The 24,799-nt window shown below is 40.8% G+C and overlaps 1 protein-coding gene across 2 annotated transcripts in view; it reads left to right on the top strand.

Moving 5' to 3' along the window:
- Positions 1-24,799, top strand: part of TP53BP2 (tumor protein p53 binding protein 2) — a 64,573-nt gene that overhangs the window by 15,277 nt on the left and 24,497 nt on the right. The window contains exons 2-18 of one of the 2 annotated variants that reach the window (XR_011903075.1): positions 1,692-1,839; positions 5,178-5,291; positions 5,892-5,971; positions 6,911-7,012; positions 9,453-9,627; positions 10,985-11,166; positions 11,582-11,746; positions 12,143-12,380; positions 13,623-13,748; positions 14,137-14,273; positions 15,029-15,512; positions 15,883-16,664; positions 18,480-18,617; positions 19,250-19,383; positions 20,039-20,205; positions 21,149-21,348; positions 23,798-24,362. Coding sequence is in view for 1 of the 2 variants with exons in the window: in XM_072331882.1 (XP_072187983.1) it covers positions 1,692-1,839; positions 5,178-5,291; positions 5,892-5,971; positions 6,911-7,012; positions 9,453-9,627; positions 10,985-11,166; positions 11,582-11,746; positions 12,143-12,380; positions 13,623-13,748; positions 14,137-14,273; positions 15,029-15,512; positions 15,883-16,664; positions 18,480-18,617; positions 19,250-19,383; positions 20,039-20,205; positions 21,149-21,348; positions 23,798-23,839 (3,414 nt within the window). In the remaining variant the exon portion in view is untranslated. Of the gene's footprint in view, positions 1-1,691; positions 1,840-5,177; positions 5,292-5,891; positions 5,972-6,910; positions 7,013-9,452; positions 9,628-10,984; positions 11,167-11,581; positions 11,747-12,142; positions 12,381-13,622; positions 13,749-14,136; positions 14,274-15,028; positions 15,513-15,882; positions 16,665-18,479; positions 18,618-19,249; positions 19,384-20,038; positions 20,206-21,148; positions 21,349-23,797; positions 24,602-24,799 lie in introns of those variants that run through there. The other variant, XM_072331882.1, reaches the window with a different exon arrangement.

The raw sequence follows: 24,799 nt of genomic DNA, 5'->3' as shown, positions 1-24,799 counted from the left end.
GCTTTGGGAAAGAGGAAGGAGGTAACTGTGAAGGTCACCTCAGTTGCATGGACATGTTTTTAGGTAATTTGCAGGTAGTGATGTTTCCCCTCCATTCCCAGTTCCTAGAACACAGGGGACAGACTTAATGCACATACCAGTAACCCTCAGAAATGACCCCTGCACAACTGGCTCGAGTGCTCTCAGCCTAATGTGTTAGTAATTATCTTGAGCATTGTGGATAGAGACCACAACTCGTGATCCTTCCTGTGTAGCTGTCTGTGTCTGTAAATCCGGAGGATTAACGACTGGAGATAAACAGGCACGCTGAAGAGTGAACAGCCCTGCTAGGGTCAAATTAGGTCTGCTTTGTGTGCAATACCATGTTTTTGTGTCACTTGCTCTTAATTCCTATCTATGATCTCATCTTTTAAAACTAACAAATGTTACTGCTGAAATACCACCTGTGCAATTTAGTTCTATGAATACAAGATTATGCAGCATTAAATGTGAAGAGTTTGTGTCTTGTGTTCCTGTATAACCTTGGTTTAAAGCTATTTGAGAGACTGTTTTTTATTTACACTTTTCTGCCCCAGTTTTTGTGATTAAATAGTATTTTTACCTGGTTGCTTATGACATCCCTCACTGTCAGCCTCAAGAAATGCTTCATGTAAAACCTAAGTGTGCAATGATGAAAGACTTAAGCAGCATATGGAGGTGTTGTTTGGAAAGCTTTGTCTCCTAATTTAGGTCAGTACTTCAGCATGCTGTGCTGTTTACGGCACAGCAGTTGTGTCAGCCTTTTCCATGTAATAGGCATGTGCGGTAAGCTCATCCTACCTACAGGTCTGCAGCGTGGCTCTGGCCTATGCACAACATGGCATCACAGAATGGCTTAGGTTGGAGGGGACCTTAAAGATCATCTAGTCCCAGACTGCTCTGTGGGCAGGGCTGACCCACACCAGCTTGGGCTGCCCAGGGCCCCATCCAACCTAGGCTTGAATGCCTCCAGGGGTGGGCCATCCAAATCTCCTCTGGGCAGCCTGTTCCAACATAGATAGCTTTAGAGATACAACACAGCTGTGTGGTGTTTTCATGCAGAGTAATAATAAAAGATCCATCTATAGCTGTGACAAAAAAGCAGAGCAAAATAGCTTTTCTTTTCTCCTGATGGTGTTCTGTGGGGGTTGGAACCTTACATTCATCCATGCATCCTAGTTGCACAATGGCAAGTCAGCTTGTATGGTGTGGGAAACCACAGTGTTAAGTATGATGGGAGTGCAAATGTTCTGCTTCTTTTGCAGTAAATTTCAGAAACGTGTGTTTCTTCCCTTGTTTTTCCATGATAGAGAATATCTGTGAATTCTAGGTGGCTGTTCTGCTGTGTCAGCTGAGCGCAGTGTGTAAGTATGGTAAGGTGTAAGGAGTTGTGGCACATCACCTTAGGAGAGAAGGAAGGATCTGTATGTCCAGATTTGAAAAACAATCCTCCAGAAATATAAATCAGAGGATTACTTCTGTAGCGTCTCGCTGGCTAAGGTATACCTTTAAAAGGAATCTGTGTTTGTTTTGAAAGTCAATATACACAGTAGTTAATGATGAATGGTGCTATTATGTTGAAAATAATGTGATGAATGAGATTTGTGCCCCCTGTGTACAGTCTGCTTTTGTGATCTAAAGTAAGTGTGCCCTGTTGTCTTTGTCTTTTCCAGATGTTTCTGACAGTGTACCTCAGTAACAATGAACAGCACTTCACCGAGGTGCCGGTCACCCCTGAGACAACATGCAGAGATGTGGTGGAGCTGTGCAAGGAGCCTGGTGAGAGTGAGTGCCACCTGGCTGAGGTGTGGTGTGGCTCAGGTAGGTTAAACAGCAAAAAGACATGACGGATGCAGTCCTCCACCAGGGAATTTCTGCCTTATGTTTTTGTTATTCTCATATTCAGAATTGCTGTATAAAAATGCATCCATAGAAAGGTGCATACATGCAGCAAATGATTAAAAGCGTGGGAGGAGAAGAAAAGAAAGTCAAGCATGCAAGTTTTCTTATGAATCCTGTAGCTCTTCTCCAACTCAAATGAGTCTTGGAAGGTTGTAGGGAAGTTGCTCTTTATTCCTTCTACTCCAGGTGGTTTATGTGGGGTTTTTGAAGTGGTAAGTATCAGTAGTTCTAAGGAACAGTCTTCTAAATCCCTTAGCTACATTCAATTGCAGTGACCAAAGAAAACTTCCTTGTTTGGATATTGCTTTTGTCATTCATTGAGTCTGGGAGGCACAGAATGTTACCAGAAGTAGCAGGAGCCATCTGATACTAGATGCTTCTAAATAAAGGTATATGGTGGGTGAGAGGAATGAAGTGGGACAGAGGACAAGTTCAAATCTCTGTAACCTTCCGGTATTGTGTTGGGACAGGAGAACATGTCAACAAACAGATCGAAAACTAAAATATGGCTAACTTTTGATGGCATAAAGGGGAAGCAGCTCTTATCTCCTGTTTCCATTTTCTTCTGAGATTAGTATTTGCAGAGCTTATTCTCATGGTTAGTGGCAGTTATTGTCAGAAGACCAAAAACCCTATTATTTATTGATAAGGTAAAAATATTGGTAATCATCTGAGAAACTAAAATGTTCTTGTTCCCTTCATGGACCATGTCATGTTTACTAATTATATACTAATATATACAAGCACTGGTGTGTGTGCACACAAATCCCTACAGTTTCAAATTGTACTTTTAAACAAAATATGCAGTTGTCTTAAATCATATGCTATTAAGTGACTGGAGTACTGGGAGAAGTAAATGCACATTGTTCTAATAAAAGTATATCCTTCTTTTAAGCATCTATATACCATCCAGTAGCAACCCTTTACAAAATATTGTTTTCATGTCTAGTTTGAATTTTTCAAGGGGTTTGGGATGCTCTTAACTTTGCTAACATCTAAAACAAAAGAAGGTAAATTTCACTGTCTTGTTTTCCGAGATGCCCCATGGTTTCTATTACACCAAGCAAGTAAAACTTGATTTTAAAATAAACATGGCACATACCAGCCATCCTTCTGAGGTAGAAACAGAAGATGGATGTTGAAAATGAGTGCTTGGACTTCAGTTACTAAGATTCTTCTGAGATAGCTTGTCTCTCTTTCCCTTCCTGACGCTTGCTCAGGAATTTAAGCCTCTGTTGTCAGACCATATTAAACATACTTTGAAATGTTGCCGCAAGTGAGCTTGAGGCACTCTGCTCCCTGAATGGGGGCAAGCTTACTGCTCTCCCTGTCCTCTCAGTTTTGCTTGAAATTTGATGAGTATCAGGGTAAGCTTCCTTGATCTTTCTGTTATTGTCAAAATTCTGTTAGATGGCTACTTTGAGCACAGAAAGCAGCCAAAAATGTGAGTGTATTTGTAAAGGTTGTCTTTTAATTTCTTCCCCACCCCAATTTTTTTTTCCCCCATCTCCTAATGTGGAATGAATAAAAACTGAGGGCTGGTAGTTTGTTTTTACTTCTTGAGCTTTTCAAATGTAGTTCCGTTTGATGTTTGGAGATCCCTTTGACCTTCCTTTGAAGTCACTGAGTGGTACTGAATCCTTGGGTAGAGTGCATCTCCCTTGATGATAGTTTCAGTTGAAGTACTGCCTTGCTGCTATGAAGCTGCCTCATAAGACTGTTATATTCTGTAAGATGGAAATTTGTCAGTCATACTATTTTGGTTTGTTGTTTTTTTTTTGGAATAAAGGTTTAACAGATGAAGAGCTTTTTTAGCTGTCTAGACAAGTAACTGCTAAGAGGCTGCTTTTTCTGTAACAGTGACCTACTTGCTTATTCTCTAAAGTTAATCTCTTTTGACAGTGACTCCAGAAATTTTCCTTCCTAGATTGCTTGAGCACAGCTGCATTACTCACGTTTTAAAGAAACCCTTTTGTACTGGAAAAAGGCTTTTCACATGCTGAGAACATTTTTAGTAGCTCCTTTTCTTTTCAATCTGAAAACATTTTTTCTTAACGCTTATCAGTTTTGTCCCCAAAATGATTGTTTCATATTAAAACAGTTGCTTTGAAAGACTTTCCATTAAATGTGAATGAACTACTGACTTCTTTCTTTTCCTTCCTTGTCTAAACAATGAAAGGAAATACCCAACAAAACCATTGTTGGGACAAACCAAACTGATGGTTTTTAATTTCAGTCTTTGTCTGCTTGCCTCCTTCCTCTGGATGGGTACAATGCTTCTTGTTCATCTGGCACCGCATGCAAATGGATCTAACCTGATTGTGAGCCTCAGATGTTGTCATAAGATACTGTGGTCGCGTCCTAACCACATAGAATCGACTGCTTACAATGTATTAACTGCACAGCTGCAATCACTTTGAACTGAAGCATAAAAATGTACTTTAATGTGTCTAGATTAACAAAATGAACTGCTTTACAGTAAAGATTGCAGACAATAAGCAATTCTGATTATATCCAGCCTGTGAATGCCTGCCTATGAAGTGTGTAGAATTTGGAAGAACAGTAATAAGGAAAAACAACTAAATAAGGCAGCAGGCTTAGGCTTCCAGTGGGTTCTTGTAATATCAAAAGGCAAAGAGTAAGTGTTAAAAATTAGAGACAAGACTGAATCCTGAACATGGGAACAGGTGCAGGAAAAGTGATTCAATTGAACATGTGCATTTTTATTCTTAAGAAACTTCATCTGGACTGTCTGAAAACAAGTAGCAGGTTCTGACTGGAATTGCTGTTCACTGTCTTGTAAGCTGAAGGGATCCTTGTAGGAATTGGGGTAAAGAGGCTTTGAGGGCTGGGATGATAGGTCGGTGGGTTATCCTGAGGTACCTCAGCAGTGGTGAACAGATCCAGCAGTTCTGTTTTTATGATGGCAAGTTGGTACAGTGATTTGCACACGCAAAATTAAGGTGCTCCAGCTAAAAGCTCTAAACGGACTGTTTGTGTTTCCTTGGGCTCAGCTTTTCCTTCTGTTTGACTTCTGAAGGGCTCTGTTAGCTTTTCTGAGGTGTTGGCTCACATTCAGAAGCAAGGGGTGGTGCAGAGCTTAAGGAAAATGTAAAAAGGCATTGGATGAGGGCGAGGGTTACATCTGCATGCTGTACCTTAATGGTAACAGCATTTGAAAGATGCTGGTTAAGTAGTTTTGTTACATCTCTGAGCTACATAGTGATGTGACTGTAAACTGGCTTTTTACTTTCCAGAACGTCCTATAGCTGATAATGAACGGATGCTGGATATTTTGCAGCGCTTTGGGATGCAGAGAGGTGAAGTTCGTTTCTTTCTTAGACATGAACGCTCTCCCTGCCGGGAATCAGGTGGGTGTTGGTTTGAGCTGCTAAAATGAGGTTTTCTTTAATTCCTTAAGTTTAAGGAAACAACATGCATATGTTATATATTACCATTGGTAACCAGTATGGTGTTGCAAATCCTTCTGGTCTGATCTCTGCTTTCTTATATGGAGGGAATGCTAATAACAGAAAACTGCACTTGCCACTCTCTCTCTCCTTTTTCTCTTTTAGTGAAGACTTTGTCTTCCTGGTGTGGTATCTGGTGTGAAAATATTAAATCTGCATGGAAATGTTAGCAGCTTTTCTAGAGCTCAGCATGACCACAACATCTAAGAGCATTCTGTGCTAAATATTAGCCAGAGTTAAATATCTAGGGATGTGTGATTAGTCTCCTAAATGGCAGAGATTGTGATCTTTTCCTTTGCATTTAGTAACCATATTGCTGTCTGTTGACGCATTTTATTATGTGATATTATCATGTTTCATCTGGGCAGTGCTTTGGAAAAGGTAGAGTTCGTTCAGGTTATCAACAAAAATTATGTTTCTTCTTTAGTATTGGATGTTATGTCTGAAGAGGTAAGAAAAATTCCTTTATATCTTACTGTCTGTGTTATCCTGTATTTCTAGGGACTGGACCAAGGTCTCAAGATCCAGTCTTGAAAAGAAATGGTGTGAAAGTGCCCGGTGATCGAAGAATGGAGAATGGAGTAAGTTCTTGGTGTATTGGCCAGTGCTGCAGAAACAGAGGCTTCCCTTCTTCTGAGAAGCTTGTGCAAACCCCACCCTGGAAGCTAAGAGATGATTTTTGGAGAAATTTCTCATGACTGCTCTAAAATAGACACGAAGCCTCTAACAATTATCACTCTTAGTTTTAGTTCCTAAGTTTTCAACAAGATCTGTTATTTGCCATATATGTGTTTGAACCAAGGATCACAGACAGAGAGAAAAATCCTCTACTCCCATCCTAAACTTTCTCTCCCTTTTCTTCAGCTCACTGATCAATCCTTTCCACACTCAGTTTGATGTCAGAGTAGTAGCCTGCTTTTAGTTCCAGTTTTCAAGTTGAGACCGGTTAATGTCTCAGAACTTAATCCATTGCCTGCCATGTCTTCTTGCTTCAGAAGATGTAAATATAAATATAGGATTAAATCTAGATTCAGGAAAGGTGCAAACAGGTAACTAAATAGTGCTACCTTTGGTTTTCTTCTTTCTTTGAACTTTATTTTCTTCAATTTTTGTTGAAATACTTTGAGTAGCGATGATATACCCACAACCACTGATCTCCTTTGACACGTGCTGGGCATTCTGGGCTCAGTCAGTCCAAGCTGAACCATGCTGAGCTTAATAATTAAGGGCTCTGAAACGTCACTTTAAAATGCCACTGTGATTTATGCTAGAAATATTAATTTCTCAAGAAATGTTAGTTGCACATGTTGCTGGGTTGGGGTAGGCATCTGTACAGGTTACCAAGTAGTTATTTCCTTTAACACAGAAAAATGTTATTTCTTTCCAATTATTTTATTGAATAGTCTGTTTTCATCAATTTTGAAGATTTTAATCCCAGTTTTCTGCAGTAGCTCTATTGAATAACGCACTACCCATATTAGAAATTCTAGTATGCTAATGCTTTGGATTTTCATTGGCAGGTCAGTGCTCCAAGGATGGATATGACACTGGCTGAACTTCAGGAAATGGCATCACGCCAGCAGCAACAAATTGAGGCTCAACAGCAAATGCTGGCTAACAAGGTGAGCTTGGAAGAAGATTGTTTATGGTTGCAAACATAGATGGTAGGAGTTATACGAGGTGGAAGAAGTGTTAAGAATTTGTGTGTTTTTCTTCTTTTATTTATTTCATCCTTCATCTCTTGTAAACAGAGAACTCCTTTTCTTCAGCTGCCACTTCTTAAATGTGTAAGTCAGCCTATATGCGTTTCTAGTAGTAAAACACTAAAATAATACCGGTGATAGCAGTGACCCTGTAGCTTGCTATAAGGATAGAACATATAGTGCTACTGTTGTCATTTATCCTGGCATCTGTGCCAGCCCTCTTTATGCTCCATGTGGTGACCAGCCATTCACCGGTTTGATCAGTGAACAATGCTTTTGTCTCTAGACATAATGCTGTCCTGTAATGATATCTTGCTTTCTACTGATACTGTTCAGTGTGCCTGGCTTCCTGGGGCAGATGTCTGAAAAAGATTGCCTTCATGTGATAAAGTAACTAGGACAGTGATTTATAAAATGTTTGCTCACTGGTACAGAAAAGCTAATGATGGCGCACTGGGTGCTCATGAGTTGTTTAGGGAAACAAATATTCTGGATACATCTGCAGAATGGCAGCATGGATTTTTTTTTTGTTTGACTTCAGCATTGCTGTTACACACAGCTCTTGGAAATACCACTGACAGCACTGCTGTTGGCAGAGAATCTTTGTGCGTGAATCCAATCCGAGGAGGGTTTGACTATCTGAGTGGATTACTTTCCAGGCCCTGTAGAGTGTGCTTTGCTGGGGAGAAAGGCTGCTCTCAGGCGCCTGTCTTACTACTCTATCAGGAGCCTTCCCTCACTTGACTGACTCACTAACAAGTAATGGTAATAGATGCTGGTCTTATAAATAGCATTGACACTGTGTGGTGACTATCTATAGAGAGCCCCAGATAGGAAAGATTCATGTATTTACTGTGAGGGGAGTCATACAAGACTTATAAAGTTAAGAGTTTGTCTGCATCCCACTCATCAGTTAGATGTCTTGCTGTGGTTGGTGGCAGAGAAGCCTTGCGGGTATCCTGATGTACGATTTATTATCTAAGATGGATTCCCTAAAAAGGTGTTTAGAAAGCTGTCTTTGTTCTGAAGAGAGACTGTCTGTTGCCTCTTTTCCTGCCTTCTGAAATCAAGCGCAGTATTAAAAATAGATTTGGAAGGGAAGAGGACATTTTCTTTTTAGTCATGGCTTGTAATACCTGTGGTTGGGTTTTTTTGTGTGTGTTTTTTTTTTACGTTTCCCTTTATGGATTTGTTTCTAAACTAGTGTATGTATTGCAGGTTTTGTCTGGTTTTTCTCTGGAAAACAAGCTTACTTTTTTCCTCTTTCTTTTTATAGTCCAAATGCACAGGAGTCCATGTTTCTAAATATGACTGCGGATTTTTTTCTTTTTTAATTTTAATGTATATTTTCCTTTGGAGAAAATGTTGCATTCTGATGTTAGTAGCCACTAGTAGTCATGGCAGTTAGTCTTTGGACGCTTGGGAAAGTCTTAGCAGCTTTCCTACCACTGAAATAACATATCGACTCCAGCACTGAAAGCCATATGTAATGGCCACTGACTTAGAGGAAGTCTGTGGATGATCTAGTGGTTTATTTTAGCTCTAAACTTTAGATATCTGTGTATAGAAACTGTTGTTGTACCGCCCTACTCTTATGGACTTGGAGAAGTGAAATCATTCTCTCCAGTGAAACTATCCATTGCCTGAAAGGAGCCAGGTCAATATAACAGTTTTCCTGTGTCTTGAATTATTCTGAGTTGTGATGTTGATCATTGCCTAGGATGGGTAAGATTTCAAAGCTTTGCCGTTCTGTGATTGCCATTCTTGAGGAAGTTCTAATGGAAAGAGAAGTACAGAGTGACAAACATGATCTATAATTTATGAAATACCTTATATAGAAGGAATGTCTAATTGACAAGAAATCACGCTGGAAAATATTAAAAGGTGTCATATGTTGAGATTGCAAAGTACAAACAGAATATAGAAGGTAGAGAGGAAATAATCCTTATTTATAGCAACTGAAGAACAAGTAGTCACTAACAGAAAATAGCAAACAGCATGGAACATGAATGCTGATTTATTTTATTTTTTTAATTTTTTCTTAGAATGCTTTTGAGCAATTTCCTGTAAGTGAAATGTACTGAAGAGTGTTAGATGTGGATATTGCCTTTGTTTCAGTAGATTCTTGCACTACATTGTAGTGGTGCCTGTACTGGGGCTCACATGTACAGGGCACTGGGAGGTGCTTGCCTTGGTCTCAAAAGCTTTCCTTGATGCTCTGAGGAGTCAGAATGCTCAGCTGACGTAACTGATGACCAGAGATACAGTGGCAATTGTATATTAGTTTTAAGACTGTTCCTGTCGGTATTTCACCGTTAGTTCATTCTTTAAATAAATAAATTCCTTGTCTTGCCTACAGGAACAGCGCCTGAAATTCCTGAAGCAGCAAGATCAGCGACAGCAGCAGCAAGCTGCTGAACAGGAAAAACTGAAGCGATTAAAGGAAATTGCTGAGAATCAGGAAGCCAAACTTAAGAAAGTAAGAGCGTTGAAAGGCCACGTGGAGCAAAAAAGACTCAGCAATGGGAAGTTAGGTGAGTTGTTGCTTGCAGAAGGTAGCCTGTGGGTTTTTTTTTGTAGACCATAGTTCTTGGAACTTTGAAATCTGTGGGGATTTCAGTGATTCAGAAGAGGTACTTGCAGTATTCCAAGAGAAGTTAATCTTCATTCTCACATCTCTTATTTACCAAATGAATTCCTGAATGACCCAGGGGAAAAAATAAAAGTATTTTCATCTTGTATTTCAAAATGTCACGTAAGCTTATTTCCATTCAGTTTTAAGCTTCGCATTTCTGTTCTTCAATTTCAGTGTAGATTGTTTCCTTACTTTGAATACTTCTGTGTACCACAGTAAGTTTTTCTATCCTTTATGTTCATACCCCACATGTTTAGGTTGTGACTTTCCTCTTGCCCCCCAGCAAAACTGTGAGCTGCTTGGCTTGTTACCTACATTTCCTCTTATGGAGTAGGTAACCTAATGGCCAAAGTGGCTGTATACTTTCTATCAGAAAAATCAGGCTAATGTCTGGCTTTCTATGGCACTAATTGGGCGTTTGCATCAACTCGCTGAACTGTAGTATTAAATGTTTTGTTTCAGACTTCATGTCAATACACATTCTCCCCCATCTTTTCTTTCCTCTATATCCATGTCATGTAGAACTTGTTTTCATTGGATGCACACAGAAACAACATTTTGCTTTATTAGATTTGCTGTGTTGTTTTTTTTATTTTTTTAGGGAAAAAAGCATAATGCCTTATGGATGAAAACAAAAGATTTTCTATGGGGAAAAATACATTTTCTGTTCAATATTTATTTTATATAACAGAACTCAGTTTAAAGAAAGAGGAAAAACAGCAAAGTAACACAAAGGAGTGAGAGCTGAGACTACAGAGCATGTGTATCTGCTTCCCTGTACCACCCCCAGCAGGTCTGGTCTTGGCACTTGCTGAACAATTCCCTGTTCTTTAGATTTTGTTCTAAAATACTACAGTTCTGAATAATGAGAACAGCTGTTGATGACCACGTGTAGTAAACCCTAAAAAGGCTTTGTTTAGTGAAACAGAGTGTTTTGTCATTGTCATCTGTCATTTCTCTGATGTAAACTCAGGAGTTTTGAGCATCATACATTTGCCTTGTTTGAGTGAGCATCCCGCTGTGGATTTCTAACATTATGTGAATTTAGCAGCTCTGCCTGTGTGCTCTGAGCAGACAGACTTTCCTCTGCTCTGCTGCAGAGTTTGCTTGTTCAGCTCCCTCAAGAAAGAGCTGTTTTTCCAGGGACCACAGGCTTGCAGCAGCCGGCTGCTCTGTGCCCTCATCATGCTGCCTTGGAAGCAGCCCACGCTGGGCTGTTTCTCAGGGCAGCTATTGTGCTCTCTCGCCCTCTTCAGTGGAGGAAATTGAACAGATGAACAGCCTGTTCCAGCAGAAGCAGCGTGAGCTGGTGCTGGCGGTCTCAAAGGTAGAGGAACTTACCAGGCAGCTGGAGATGCTGAAGAATGGCCGGATTGATGGCTACCACGACAACCAGTCGGCTGTAGCTGAGCTTGATCGCCTGTACAAGGAGCTGCAGGTAGTGTGGAGGGAGGGAAAATTGGCTGGGTGGATTCTTGCCTAATTGGGAGGAAACCCTGTGCCCTTGCTCCAGGCAGAGCTCTACAGCTTCCAAGAGCTGTGAGCACAGGGCTGGCTGTGTTGAGTTCAAGGCAGAGAAGAGGCAGAACACTCAGCCTGTGCCTTGTCCTTGAGGGCAGTTTGCACATGACCCAGCACTTTTTTTCAGAATACAATCTCAGGAGAATATCGTCTGTTTCAGCATATAGTCTTGGGAGTCGAGCAAGACTTGACTTTTCAAAAAGTTTCTCTCTTTGTAGCTGTTTCCTGTCCCCTATCCCCATCCCGAAAGTTAATTTGTTTTGATGTTGTTGTTGCTTTCTTTCCCCCTCAACCCCCCTTCCTGCCTCCCCTCCCCTTGTGAATTTATTCAGCTGAGGAACAAACTGAACCAGGAGCAGAATGCCAAACTGCAGCAACAGAGGGAGTGTTTGAACAAGCGCAACTCGGAGGTGGCAGTCATGGACAAGCGTGTTAATGAGCTGCGGGAGCGCCTGTGGAAGAAAAAGGCAGCTCTGCAACAGAAAGAGAATGTACCAGTAAGTGGTGGATGCTTCAATCACAACAAAATAAAGCTTTTATTTGTAGCACATATGGACTGAAGTAAAAACTTGCTTGGGGAGGGCTGTTCGGATGCTGGATGTGTAGTTTTTATCCATTCATGGTGGAAGTCTTGTATTATTAAAGTACTTCTCATGGTACGTTGATGTTAACCTACTTACTGTTTATGAACAGGAGGACATCTTATGCTGTCATGGAAGGTCTTTTTCAGATTTTGTTGCCGTTACTGCATCATTTATATCAGTTGAGGCTTCTAAGAAAGCTTCTGTTTCAGTCCTTGAATATAATTTTTCATTTGTTTTGTACTTTGGCTTCTAGTTCAGACTCTTTGTGCAGCATACAATTCATTACATTTTTCCTTGTTTTTTTTAAAGGTTTCTTCCGATGGGAATTTACCACAAGCAGTAGGTTCTGCTCCAAGCCGAGTAGCAGCAGTAGGTCCTTATATCCAGTCCTCTACTATGCCACGTATTGCTTCCAGACCTGAACTGTTGGTGAAGCCGGCATTTTCAGATGGGACCCAAGCTTTGCAGGCATCTGATGGTCCACTGAAAACACAAACTTTGCCAAACATGCGAGCTGGGAGCAGTTCACAAGCTAAAGTTCCTGCAGGTAATGGCTTGCAATCAGTATTTATTCTCTAGAACTGTTTTATACTAATTTACCAGCCCTGACTTTTATTCTTTTTGCTTTTTAAATGAAGTATTATTTGATCTGGAAGTCTTCTTGGAGTTATCCTGACCCAGTGAATGTATCTTACAAGCACTGAGGCTGTAGGATTAAATGCGTTAAATATGAAGTAATCCTCTTAGCAAATAATCTGAGATGTTATACAGCATAGAACATGGGGGGATTCATCTTATGTGTTTTTCTTGTTCTCCTGATGATCTCCTAAATATATAAAACGCTCAAGTTCCAGAGGCAGTTTTAGCATGCATACAGATAACCTGTTGATTAGACTGAATAAGTAACAAAGTCAAGTTTTCTGATAATGCATTTTTGAAATGACGTAAGTAAAAGATTAACAAATTCTACAAGAAATATTACAAAGGTGACAATTGATTCTAACACAGAAATAGAAATGAGCCTGCTGAAGTGTTGGTGACACAGGAGTGTGGACTAACCACAGCTGTCCTACTCCTGATGTGGAACCTGACCTCTGCTGCACTGAGCATTGGTGGAGGTTTGCCTGCTTTCTTACACTTACAGTAATAGTTGATGTTATAGAACTTGGGAGAGAATTTGGTTGCAAGTTGTAAGTAAGCATCGTCATAGTTATTTTTGAAACAATCTGGGTATCTACTCCAGAGAATGGAAAGATCAGCTTTAATGCAATGCCTGTATGTGCACTGAAGGCACAAATGAATTTCTGCTGTTACAGGCATCACTACCAGGATTTATTTCTGCTTTAATGTATTGTGTTTTTTCCTTGCATGATCTTTTCCACCCCTACTGGGGTGCTGGTCAGCAATCAGCTGAACGTGAGCCAGCAGCGTGCCCAGGTGGGACAGGACAAGGGAAGTGATTTTTCTCCTTATACTTGGCTCTGGTGAGACTGTGCCTTGAGTACTGTGCTCACTTCTGGGCCCCTCATTGCAAGATGTTGAGTTACTGGAATGTGTTCAAAGAAGAAATGCAGCTGGTGAAGGGACTAGAAAACAAGATATGTAACTTAAATAATTCTATGAACTGGAATGCAAAGAGATGATATTCCACAGCAGTTAGTCTAGTTAGTCTGTGTATGATGCTTGTACACTGTCTCTTAAAACAAACAAACAAACCAACCCAAACTCCATTCTGCAATAAATAATAAAACAAAATATAGCTTAAGCTATTTCATTTGTTTTCTCCTAGGTTCTGTGGTCCCCAGTTCAAAACCTTCCCCATCTGCTGAGTGGAGTAGCTTAAATACAGACAACCATTTAAGTCAAGGATCTGCTTTGACTTCAGGAAAGGGAACCGTGGCTGGTGAAGGTCAAGGTAGGTTCTCATGTGTTTGGCTAATCCTAAAATATGGAGACTCCAGTTAATGATATCTGTTTTCCCTAAACGTGCCTCACTTAGTGGTATAATTGAGAGCACAAGAAGTCAAAGAATATTGCCATACAGGCTGCACGGATTATAATAATAAAAAATAAAAAAAAACCTTATTTCTGGTCATGCAATAGATATCAACACCTCAGAAATGCTTCTGTTTGATTAGCAAGACTGCAGCTGGCATGCCCTTGAGACCTTAGTACAGAAGAGAGTTGGATACGGAATGGATACATCCTTGTATGCATGGTCTTGAATTTTGCATAGAACAGGATTCTTATTCCTGCAGTTGTGTTGCCATTTAAGAAAGGTAAATCTTTCTCTTTAACAACAGCTGAAGGAGACGCTTATTTACGGGACAAAGAGAAGAAAGTACGTCCGTTCTCGATGTTTGATTCTGTGGATCAGTCTGCTGGGCTGGGTACACTAAGGAAGAACCAGAGCAGCGAAGATCTTTTGAGAGAAGCTCAGGTATGCAGGGGACTCAAACTGCTGTGCAGGTCTAAACTTTGCCAAGGTTTCGTGCATTCCATCAAATGGAGATTACTACACAGCTTTATGAAAACTGCTATCAGGAAGCTCTTTGAAAAGTCTTATTTGGAAGAAAAACTTCTCCTAAGGAGAAAAATTTCTCCTACGTTTTCATTTATGACATAAGATAGCAGTGTTACTTGTGTTAGTGTGCACGTGGGTATTTTTTCTGAAGACTGTATGTGTGTACAAAGGCATTTTCAGTAGCATTAAAAGGAGAGGCTTTTAAAATTATTTACATATGTATTCCATTGTTCGTTTCATCAACATCCTTCAGGTGGTTGGTTGCAGCAAGACTTCCCATCTAAATCTTGGCGTAAGGAAACGATCTGATTGTGTAGGTATGGAGTAACATGAAGGAACTGAGGATGTCAGACGCTCCATTGGAAATAACTTCTTTCTAATAAGTTCTCTGCTACTTTTAGAGTAATTACTGTGCCCAGTCATTACTTGAAATTTTGAATATGGCTGCTACAGGAGGAATTAAGGAGAACAGGGTCTCCTTTCTATAACTAAGATGGTATAGTGTTTGGAGAAGTCTCTTTGTTTCTAATAAGGTTGTATACAGTTTTGCAGAGAGTACAAGTGCTCGATGCTATGTTGATTTTTGGGGATCTTTTGTTCTTCCCAGCAGATTTCTTAAAATGTGCTTTTTTTTAATTTTTTTTTTTTATTTTTTTGTTTTTTCCTTTCAGACAGCCAATAAAAACGTAACAAAGGTACCACCTCCTGTCCCCACTAAACCAAAACAGATAAACTTGCCTTATTTTGGTCAAGTCAATCACCAGCAACTTTCTGACCCGAAGCTGGATGGAAACCTACAGAAGCTGCCTTTGGCTATTGCATCTATGGGGAGTAAACAAAAACCAGTGGCACAGCAGCCCTCCCATTCTCAGCAGATACAGCGGATTTCTGTACCCCCTGTAGGTCCTTCCTCTAGCCAGGACCAGATTCTTCCCTCCTCCAAACAGGAGAGTCCTCCAGCAGCTGCTGTAAGACCTTTTACCCCTCAGCCATCCAAAGAGACCTCGCTGCCTCCGTTTCGAAAGCCTCAAACTGTGGCTGCAAGTTCAATTTATAGTATGTACACACAACAGCAGACTCCCGGGAAGAACTTCCAGCAAGCAGTGCAGAGTGCTTTGACAAGGGCACAGACCAGAGCACCACACTTCCCCAGTGGTAAGCCTCTGTAGCTCTTTACCTTTCTTCTTTTTTTGTAAGCCTCGGAGAGAGCTATTTTCCACTTAATCTGTGGGTAGTGGACACAGAGCAGTTTTTGGGGGCCAGTTCAGCAAGTTAGTGCAGCTGCAAGAGTCTCAGGTGGGTCTTGCGTGGTGTAAATAAATATTTTCCAAGAGTGCAAAGTATCTGTCTTTCATCTTTAAGTTAATTAAATGATAACGGTAAGCCTGGTTGAGTTCTGTTTGGTTGATTCTACTTTTGTGCTTCTCTGCCTTGGGCACATGAATCGAGTTGCATGTTCTTGATAGGCTTATTGATCAGGTTTTGACAGTTGTTTTCTCTCTACCATTCTCTAACTGCTCTCTAGTGTATGGCAAACCTGTGATGGCAGGAGCAGGTGTACAGAATCAGCTGCCACAGACAGAGAACGTCTACTCAAACTTGCAAGGCAAGCCAGGCAGTCCAGAGCCTGAAATGGAAACAACAGCCTCTGCTCATGAGAATCATGAAACAGAGAGAATCCCCCGTCCCCTCAGTCCAACCAAGTTGCTGCCTTTTCTGTCTAATCCGTACCGCAACCAGAGTGATGCTGATTTGGAAGCGCTACGGAAGAAGCTGTCCAACGCGCCCAGACCATTGAAGAAACGTAGCTCCATTACTGAGCCAGAAGGACCTAATGGCCCCAATATTCAAAAGCTTCTGTATCAGAGGACGACTCTGGCTGCTATGGAGACTATCTCAGCTCCATCACATCCCTCCAAACAGACAGCATCAGCTGTCAGTCCTGAAAGCCCAGTGGAAATCCCAAACCCTTATGCAAGTGCAGAATCAGAGAAAGAGACTGTTTCTTCTATGCCTGAACCAACCATTGCTGAGGAAGCAGAAAACATACCAGCAGATCAGAGCGAAGCTGTTCTTCCCTCCACTGTTTTAGACCCGGTACCTGAAGGGGTATCAGATAGTGATGAATCCATGCAGCCAAAAATGGAAGAACCAAGCCATGAGGCTCCACTACCACTGGAAGTATACATGGAGGAGTATCCTCCATATCCACCACCTCCGTATCCATCAGGGGAGCCAGAGAGCTTGGGAGAGGACTCATTCAACATGCGGCCTCCTGAAGTCACAGGGCAGTTCTCCTTGCCTCCTGTAAGTATTGGCTAGCCTATAACTTGAGCGCTCTGTGAGTCACCCTAAAGCTCTGCCGTAAATTCTGTTTTTCCTATTGTAGACATTAAGTGGATGTAGGAGAACTGTTGTGCAAACAGGCTAAAAGTCTCTCTATGGATATTAGTTTATCTCCAAATTGAATGAGAGTAATGAAAAGCCTCTGTAATCTCTGAAATGAGTGACTTTATGAAGTTTAAATGGAATTTAATTACACAAATAGAACTCTTCTGAGCTTTCTAAAACATTCCTTATAGAAGTCTGTTATTTACATCCAAACTATGCTTCCTTCATATAGAAATTAAACTGGTTTTGGGGCAATATGTATTTCAGAGCATTTCCACTATTGCTCATATGGGATGGAAACTAATTCCCCTAATCCTGGATTGCATTTGTTTATTTGTAAGTGCATTGCTTGAAAAGTAAGGGGAAATGGACTCCTTTAGTTTCTGCTTTAGTAACTCATTTGGAGGCAGCTGCTTGCATTTCCTCTACTGAAATGTTGTCCGATTAATTAATTTATTTAGGAACTTTAATTTGCCATCAGTTAGATCTCAAGTTAAATGGAGCCCCTTTGGACTAAGGTTAGGCAGCATTTTACAGTCTCATTTGTTTGGGAAATATGTTTGTGTGTGTGCAGTGTGATGTTATCTCACTCTTGTAGAACAGGAATTTTTAATACTTTTCCTTAAAAAGTTTCTTTCCAATTTATAATGAATAGAATGTTAATAACTGTGTACATGAAAGCATTATTTTCCTCTGTCACTTCAGTGCTGAGGAGTTAAAAGCTTTAGCATGCCTTTTTAGCCTTGGAATAGGCATTGCAAGTTTTCATGCCTTTGAGACTGCACTCCTTCCTCCCTGTAGCAAGGAAACTTGAGCAGTAGATTTCCTAAATCATACAAACTCTGTCTGGTTGGCTTTGTAATAATTCTGCTATGATGAGAAGGAACCAGCCCAACTTCTCAGCTTCGTATTTAAGTTCTGGTTTGTGCTGACTAGGTCCTGCTTTAAAAAGCCCGTGCTTTTGATATACACATGAGTATTTTCTGGGAATCTCTTCTTAAAACTTTCATCTTCACGTGTTTGCTCTTGCAAAACATGAGTCATTTCTATTCATCTTTGCTTGGACATCGGTTGGAAATTTGCATAGCCTTATGAATAGTGTTTATTGCTGCTGCACAGCCAGCTGGGGAGAGCGCTGATCTAATGTATGCATATTCTCTACAGGAAAGAGTACAAATTAAGCTATAGAAATACTTGCTTTCCAGTATCACTGGGAGCCTCTAAAGCTGTTCTACGTTTGGTTCTACAGTCTTTCCAGTATCATTTTCCTTAACTGGAAAATGTTCCTTAATGTTCCTGTTAACCTCTGTTTAACTTAACGTCTCAGCTTAAAAAAAGTAAAACCCAAAGAGACTCTGTGCTACTTCATAAAGTCATTCAGGATGTTCCTAGTTTTGTGTAACAGCCCTGAGAGTTAATGCAAACATAATCTGAAAACAGGTTTGCTTGTTTTTCCCCCCCTGATTTTTAGGGATCTGAAAGTTTTGGGACTTGGAGGAGTTTGATCAAGATGTCGTTTGAGTTGAATATAGGAACCTTACCTGGAGATAAAGGCAGAGATCTGTCATAACCTGCTATGTTCATTACGTATTGGGGTACTGGTAGAAAAAAAGCCTATTTCACATTGAGCGCTGCCTTAATTGTTTATTTCTGTTGTTGTTCTCAAGTGCATGATTTTGTATTCTTGTCCTTCCAGTAAAAATGTCCCGTAACTGTGTTACCTTCTCACAGGGGAAGAGGACAAACTTGCGTAAGGCTGGCTCTGACAGAATTGCTCATGGAATGAGAGTGAAGTTCAACCCCCTTGCACTGCTTCTGGATTCATCGTTGGAGGGGGAGTTTGACCTCGTGCAGAGGATCATTTATGAGGTACAAATCATAGACTTGTTGGAGGTGGAAAGAACTCCTGAAGTCATCTAGTCCAACTCAAATGCTGCCTTCTAATAGAATGAATAGCAATCCCAGTTCAAATTGGGATGTCACTGCTTTTCTGAATGGGGTTGAGAATCTAAGATAGTGCAAAACGGAGATCTGCCCTTGAGAGGATTAAAAGCAGTCCTAGCAGGAAATGGCTGCTTGGAGGCTGGTTTGTCTGTGCTAAATCCACGTTGGGTATTTAGCACCAAGACTGTAAATGTGCAGGAGAGGATTTATCACCTATTTTCTTACATAGGATTTTTGCCTCCTATTCATATAAATTGTTCTTATGGTCAAATAGGGAAGGCTTTGAAATTTATAATAAAACCTTTTACTGTTTATTGTTATCTGTTTACTGTTTCTCTGAACCAGTTTAGGTTCTTGCTGTTAAATGGAGGCTAAAAACTTAAATGTGAATCTTCTGGTGAGATGGGTTACTGCTGAAGTTTTCTTCCTGTTGCTGATATCCTCTGTAGAATTATGGCTCAAAATCCTATTTCAGAAGAGTATTGCTCACTTTTGTACGTGCACAGGCATTTATTGTATAGAGAGAATCTGAGTGGTTCCTTTTTCTAACTGGGTAGGTTGAAGATCCAAGCATGCCCAATGATGAAGGGATTACTGCACTGCACAACGCTGTGTGTGCTGGGCACACAGAAATTGTCAAGTTCCTGGTGCAGTTTGGTGTGAACGTGAACGCTGCAGACAGTGATGGATGGTAAGGCGTTCTTTACGTGGTGCCTAATGGGTGCTGTCTGCAGGCCCACAGCTGACTATGCTCTGAGCAGCGTGTAGCCCCACAAACATTCCTCAGTTCTCTTTCCAGTACTCGGTGTAAAAATGAGACCAAGGGGAAAACCTATAGCCTACACTATAGGCAACTAATGCTTAGTGAGTTGCAAATACTTCTTAAAGGATGCTAGATAGCTTATTGATAGAAGTCTATGGTAATGATTTACCATTAATTTTACCTGTAACAGAAGTGTCTAATGCCCAAGACTGAAAAAGAGGTGCTTGTTGTCCCTTGGCCTCATCAGTTGCTCCAGTTACCTGTACTTGTCACCAGATCATGTTTTGAAGTCATGGTCATTTTGTAATAGACTGTGATTTCAGGAGGGTTTTGGAGTGATGGATTAGAAAAGCATGATGTAACTGTAGAAATTCATATGCACCTTCAGGGCTCGGGCAGCTCTTGGAGGTAACCCCTGAACTGTGAAAAGCAATTGTTCTTGCCACCCTGGGTTAAGTGCTTCGGGTAGGAAGTCTTTAGTGATATATAGTTCTGATTGCTGGCGGTCACACATGAAGGCGATTTACTACAAGGAGCCTGTAAGCACTGTTATGAACAATTTTCTCATCTTCTTGGCTTTCAGGACCCCATTGCACTGCGCAGCATCTTGCAATAATGTGCAGGTGTGCAAGTTCCTGGTGGAGTCTGGTGCAGCTGTATTTGCTACGACCTACAGTGATATGCAGACAGCTGCAGACAAGTGTGAGGAAATGGAAGAAGGCTACACACAGTGTTCCCAGTTCCTATACGGTAGGTGATGACAACCATACCAGGTAACTGGGTCTCCAGCTTCCTTCCAGAGAGGGTCCACATTTTCTCTAGTCATCCTTTTATTCCTGATGTATTTATGGAAACTTTTCTGGTTGCCCTTGATATCTATATCAAGGAATCTCTAGCCAGATTTGGTTCTGTCTGTGATTTAGCTTTCCTCACCTGATCTCTATCTGCTTGGACAATTTCTCTGTATTGCCCCAGGCTTCCACTCTCCACAGGCTCCCTTCCAGTGAGTTTGTCCTTGTTATCCATGTAGACTTCCTGATGTTTTTACTTGGCTTCCTCTTTTGGGATGTGTTACTCATGAGCTTGCAGGAGGTGATTCTTAAATATCAACCAGTTTTCTCAGGCCCCTCTTCCATCCAGGAGTTTATCCCGTGGAACTCTACCAATGAGGCCTCTGAGGAGGCCCAAAGCTGCCCTTGAGCTCCACATTCCCTAACAGTCCCCACCTTGTTGGTGAAAACAAGGTCTGGTACAGCACCTCTCCTTGAGGGCTCCCCTGTTGCCTGGAGAAACAAGTTATCTTCCATGTATTCCAGGAACTTCCCACATTGTTTATGCCCTGCTGTGCTGTTCCTCCAACAGATATTGGAGTGGCTGAAGACTTAAATAAAAGCAGGCAGATGTTCTTACCCTCTTATCAACTAGTGCTCTACTTGTGCTCCCCTCCTGTTACCTCACATTCTCTGAACATGATGTAAGGAAGAAATGTTTGCTGTGTGCAAAGGCTAACTTGGTAATACCGCCTGTTCCCTGTCTGCCTTTCGATAGGCTGGTGACAGCAAGGAGCTAAGTGTGTTTGATAGGCATTAAGGAATTTTTTCTTGGGACTGCTGTACAATAAGAGCACAGCAGTCTTTCCAGCTGCCTTTTGATATCTTTTATGTTGAGCTGCTGTGTATTTTTCATATTGCAGGAGTCCAGGAGAAAATGGGAATAATGAACAAAGGAGTGATTTATGGACTGTGGGATTATGAGGCTCAGAATGATGATGAGCTCTCAATGAAAGAAGGAGACTGCATGACAATCCTGCGCCGGGAGGATGAAGATGAGATTGAGTGGTGGTGGGCACGGCTGAATGACAAGGAAGGCTACGTTCCCCGCAATCTGCTTGGGGTGAGTCCTCATTATTTTTTGGAGTCCATTTAAAACTAACAACAAAACACCATGTGGGATCTTCACACACGTCTAAGTTACGTGTGGTTTAAAAAGTGTAAAGGCAGGAGCTGAAGTTGTCCATTTATTCCATAGAAGGGTGAAGTCACGCTCTTTATTTAGATACCCATTAGATGATATTAATGGGTACGCAGGACATGCATCACTGCCCTGCTATACATATCAGGTTGTAATATTAACCTTATCTCGTTATCTGAAAGGAAAGAAAAATAACTTCTATCTGAACACGATGTGCCTGTAAGGTTTTGTTAAGTATGTGAACAGGGCTTTCCCTCTTCAGAAGTGATACATGAGTAGGCACAATAGACCTGCAGAACAGACACTTGGATTAAGAATGAGTCTGAGTCATTCCTTTCTTTGCTACCTTTTTTTTTTAAACAAAAACAATTGTGTACAAATAATAGATATTTTCAGTTATTTCACCATAGTTCTCATGGCCTGCTTGCTAGAAAACTGCAGCAGATGCACACTTATTAATAGTTCTGTTAGGCTTTTATCTACATACCCAGCATTCCAGTTGCAGGAGATGAGAGCTTCAGCTGATGCTAAAGATGAACTGCTGTGAATTTTAGCTGATTAACGTATGATGCTTGAAAGAGACTGATCTTCCTTCCTCATGCAGATAGTGTGTATTCCTGAGCTGCTAGACTTTGAAAAGCTTCTTTATCTAATGCAAAGTTAGTTTTCATTTCTATATCACTTTCAGGTCACACCTACCCACAAGGTAACATAAAGTGCTGCATAAGGGAGAACTTCTGTTCAGTTTTTTCCCTCTCCAAATATAAACATTTTTAAACTGAGAGTAGCCTCAGCCCTGCATGATAAAGTCTTTTTTTTCCTGCCACGGGGGTAACTGGGCATGTGCAGCTTCTTCATGAACTTGCACATAGCCTGGAGCACAAGTATGCATGAATAGAGAGAGGAACACCTGTGCTTCTGTAATGAAAAGTATGACAAATACAAGGCAGCACAACTCAGACTGGGGATCGCTCCTCCCTTCTTCATACAGCACAGTCCCAGCAAAACCTTGGAATAACTACCCTGTTCAGTTGTTTTAGTATCACCGCCTGAGTATTCTTTTTGTTACTCTCAAAGAAACATCTCCTGGACTCTTTAATATTGCAGCTGAAATCCAGGCTAAGCTGTTAAGCCTAGATAAAAGTGTTTGGTAGTTCACTATAGTAAGTTGTACTTGTGTCACAGCTTCTTCATCCTTTTCCAGTTGGGTGCGCTGAAGAAAAGCTAGGATGAATTAATCTGCCTCAGCACCCTGCCCTCCTTAGTGACTCAGTAGCTTGCTAAGCTGTGCAAGAGCTCTAAAATGGAATGCGAATAGGGTGATACTGTCAAAACACTGACTGCTTAATACCAAATCAAATCTTTTGAAGACTGACTTCATTTCTACTGGGGTAAAATCAGTTACCAGGCTGAGGCAAATCTTTTGAGTGAATTTGCTGGTCTTCCATTAATCAATTATTTGCTTATTGAGCTTTTTGCTTAATTAAGAGCAAGAAGAAAGCTGGAGTCTTCCTCTGAATGGGGAAAAGAGTATCTTCAAGAACTTTACTTGAAAAACAGCAGTATGTAATGTAGATGTGTTATATCTTAGAGCATGGAGGATGCATCCTTCCTAACTGAACAAAGTGCATCCTTCTATTTCTGTACAGCAGTAGTCATGCTTTGCAGAGCAGGAGTTGTTCCAAAGCCCTTTTCAAGTGAGGTTTAAGAGCTCCCCAAACACTCAGCTCTTCTGTGTACTGCATTCCATCCATCATTATGCTGTAGCTGAGTCTGGAGCAACTTCTGCACTCCATTTGTGTACCCAGAACAGGCGAATGGCATGTAGCTGGAGGGCTGTGGGGTGGCAGATACTGATTAGCAGCCAGGCAATTGGGTGAATTTAAGTGGCTACTCAATATCTTCTAGCTAACATGTAGCTTTTACATTTCTGAGGTCCTTATGCAGCCAGGTGTTTCCGGATGGCCCAAAGCTGTAGATCTGTAAAGGCTGATGTGCATCAAGAGACTGAAAACAAAACGCTTCAGTACCTCTCTATTTCCCTTTGTAAAACAGACAAACAAATCCAATAATACACTGAGCACAAAAGTCTCTTGACTTACAAACCACACAGTTCTCCTTGCCCACCTACCTGGGCAGAGCTGGTCTGTGCTTTTCGATGCCTTCCTTTTGTACTGACAAGGTTAATAGTTTTTTAAGCTTGCACAAGGATGCTGAATTAACTTTTGTTAGTGCTTTGAGTGTTTTCTGTAAGTGTGCTTTTCCTACTTAGGATTATATTGGAATTGTATTACCAAAGAGAGATTAAAAAAAAAGAAAGTAACCTTTCTAAGCGCTAAAATCTAAAATCCCATTTCTGTTTTACCCTCAGCTGTACCCGAGGATTAAGCCTAGACAAAGAAGCTTGGCATGAAATAGAAGAGATGCCAGATTCTTGAAGTACTTGCTAATCGTGGATGACTTACAAAGAAAAAATTCATTCTGTGTTGGTTCCAGTATCATGAGACTTATTTCAATGACAATGTAATTTGAAACGATGAAGAATGTGCTTTGAAAACAAATGAAGGATTGATACATTAGCAAATGGACGAGGGCATTCTACAAGCTGAAATAATGCTTGCAAGCAAACGGAATTATTCTGCCTGTGGCCTAAGCAAGCCTAGTGTTGAGGTACCAACTCTGTTGTCTCCAAATATGGCAGAAAAGACTTAACACTTTTCTGTGCTGAGTGCAAGAACCTTTTCAGTTTACCATTGAAGGAATCATGGTGAGGCAGACAACCAGCTTTGTCCAAATCTATCCTGAGGCTTTTTCCAGATGGGAGAAATTAGAAAAGTACGTGTGCAGCACCCAAATGCTTATCGTTGGAAGCAGAACATTTGCTGAAGAAGTGGAAATTGAAGTGCAGCTGAGCAGTGGAAAACGTGACCAATCCAGTAAGCAATAACTTCTAAAATGCTGTAGCATCTTAGCAATTCTATGTATTCAAAATATTATGTGCTATTACAGACAGTGTAGTTTTAGATTCCTCTTTTTGCAAAGAGTCTCATGTATTTATTGCCTTTTTTTACTTTTAAAACTAAATGTAGAAACTTTCTGTAGTCCTTGATAACTTACTTGTTTTTATTTGACTGTGACACCATTAAACTTTTGTCTCTCTTAAGCTTTACCTCTGGGTGCTTTCCTGTAAAGCTTCTATTAGGCCATCTGAAGATGCTTGACAATAAGACACACTGCTGTTCTACGTTGTGGTCACATTCAGCTACTTTCTCTATTCACACACACACATCCCCACCAATCAATTAAAGATTGCCTTTCTGTATTTAAGCCTTAACTGATAGTTGCATACAACCCTTGTAAGGGACACGTTTAA

Source organism: Excalfactoria chinensis, chromosome 3, assembly GCF_039878825.1.
Source record: "Excalfactoria chinensis isolate bCotChi1 chromosome 3, bCotChi1.hap2, whole genome shotgun sequence".
Lineage (NCBI taxonomy): Eukaryota > Metazoa > Chordata > Aves > Galliformes > Phasianidae > Excalfactoria > Excalfactoria chinensis.
Note: the sequence above shows the minus strand (reverse complement) of the source record. Positions and strands in the feature narration are given on the sequence as shown.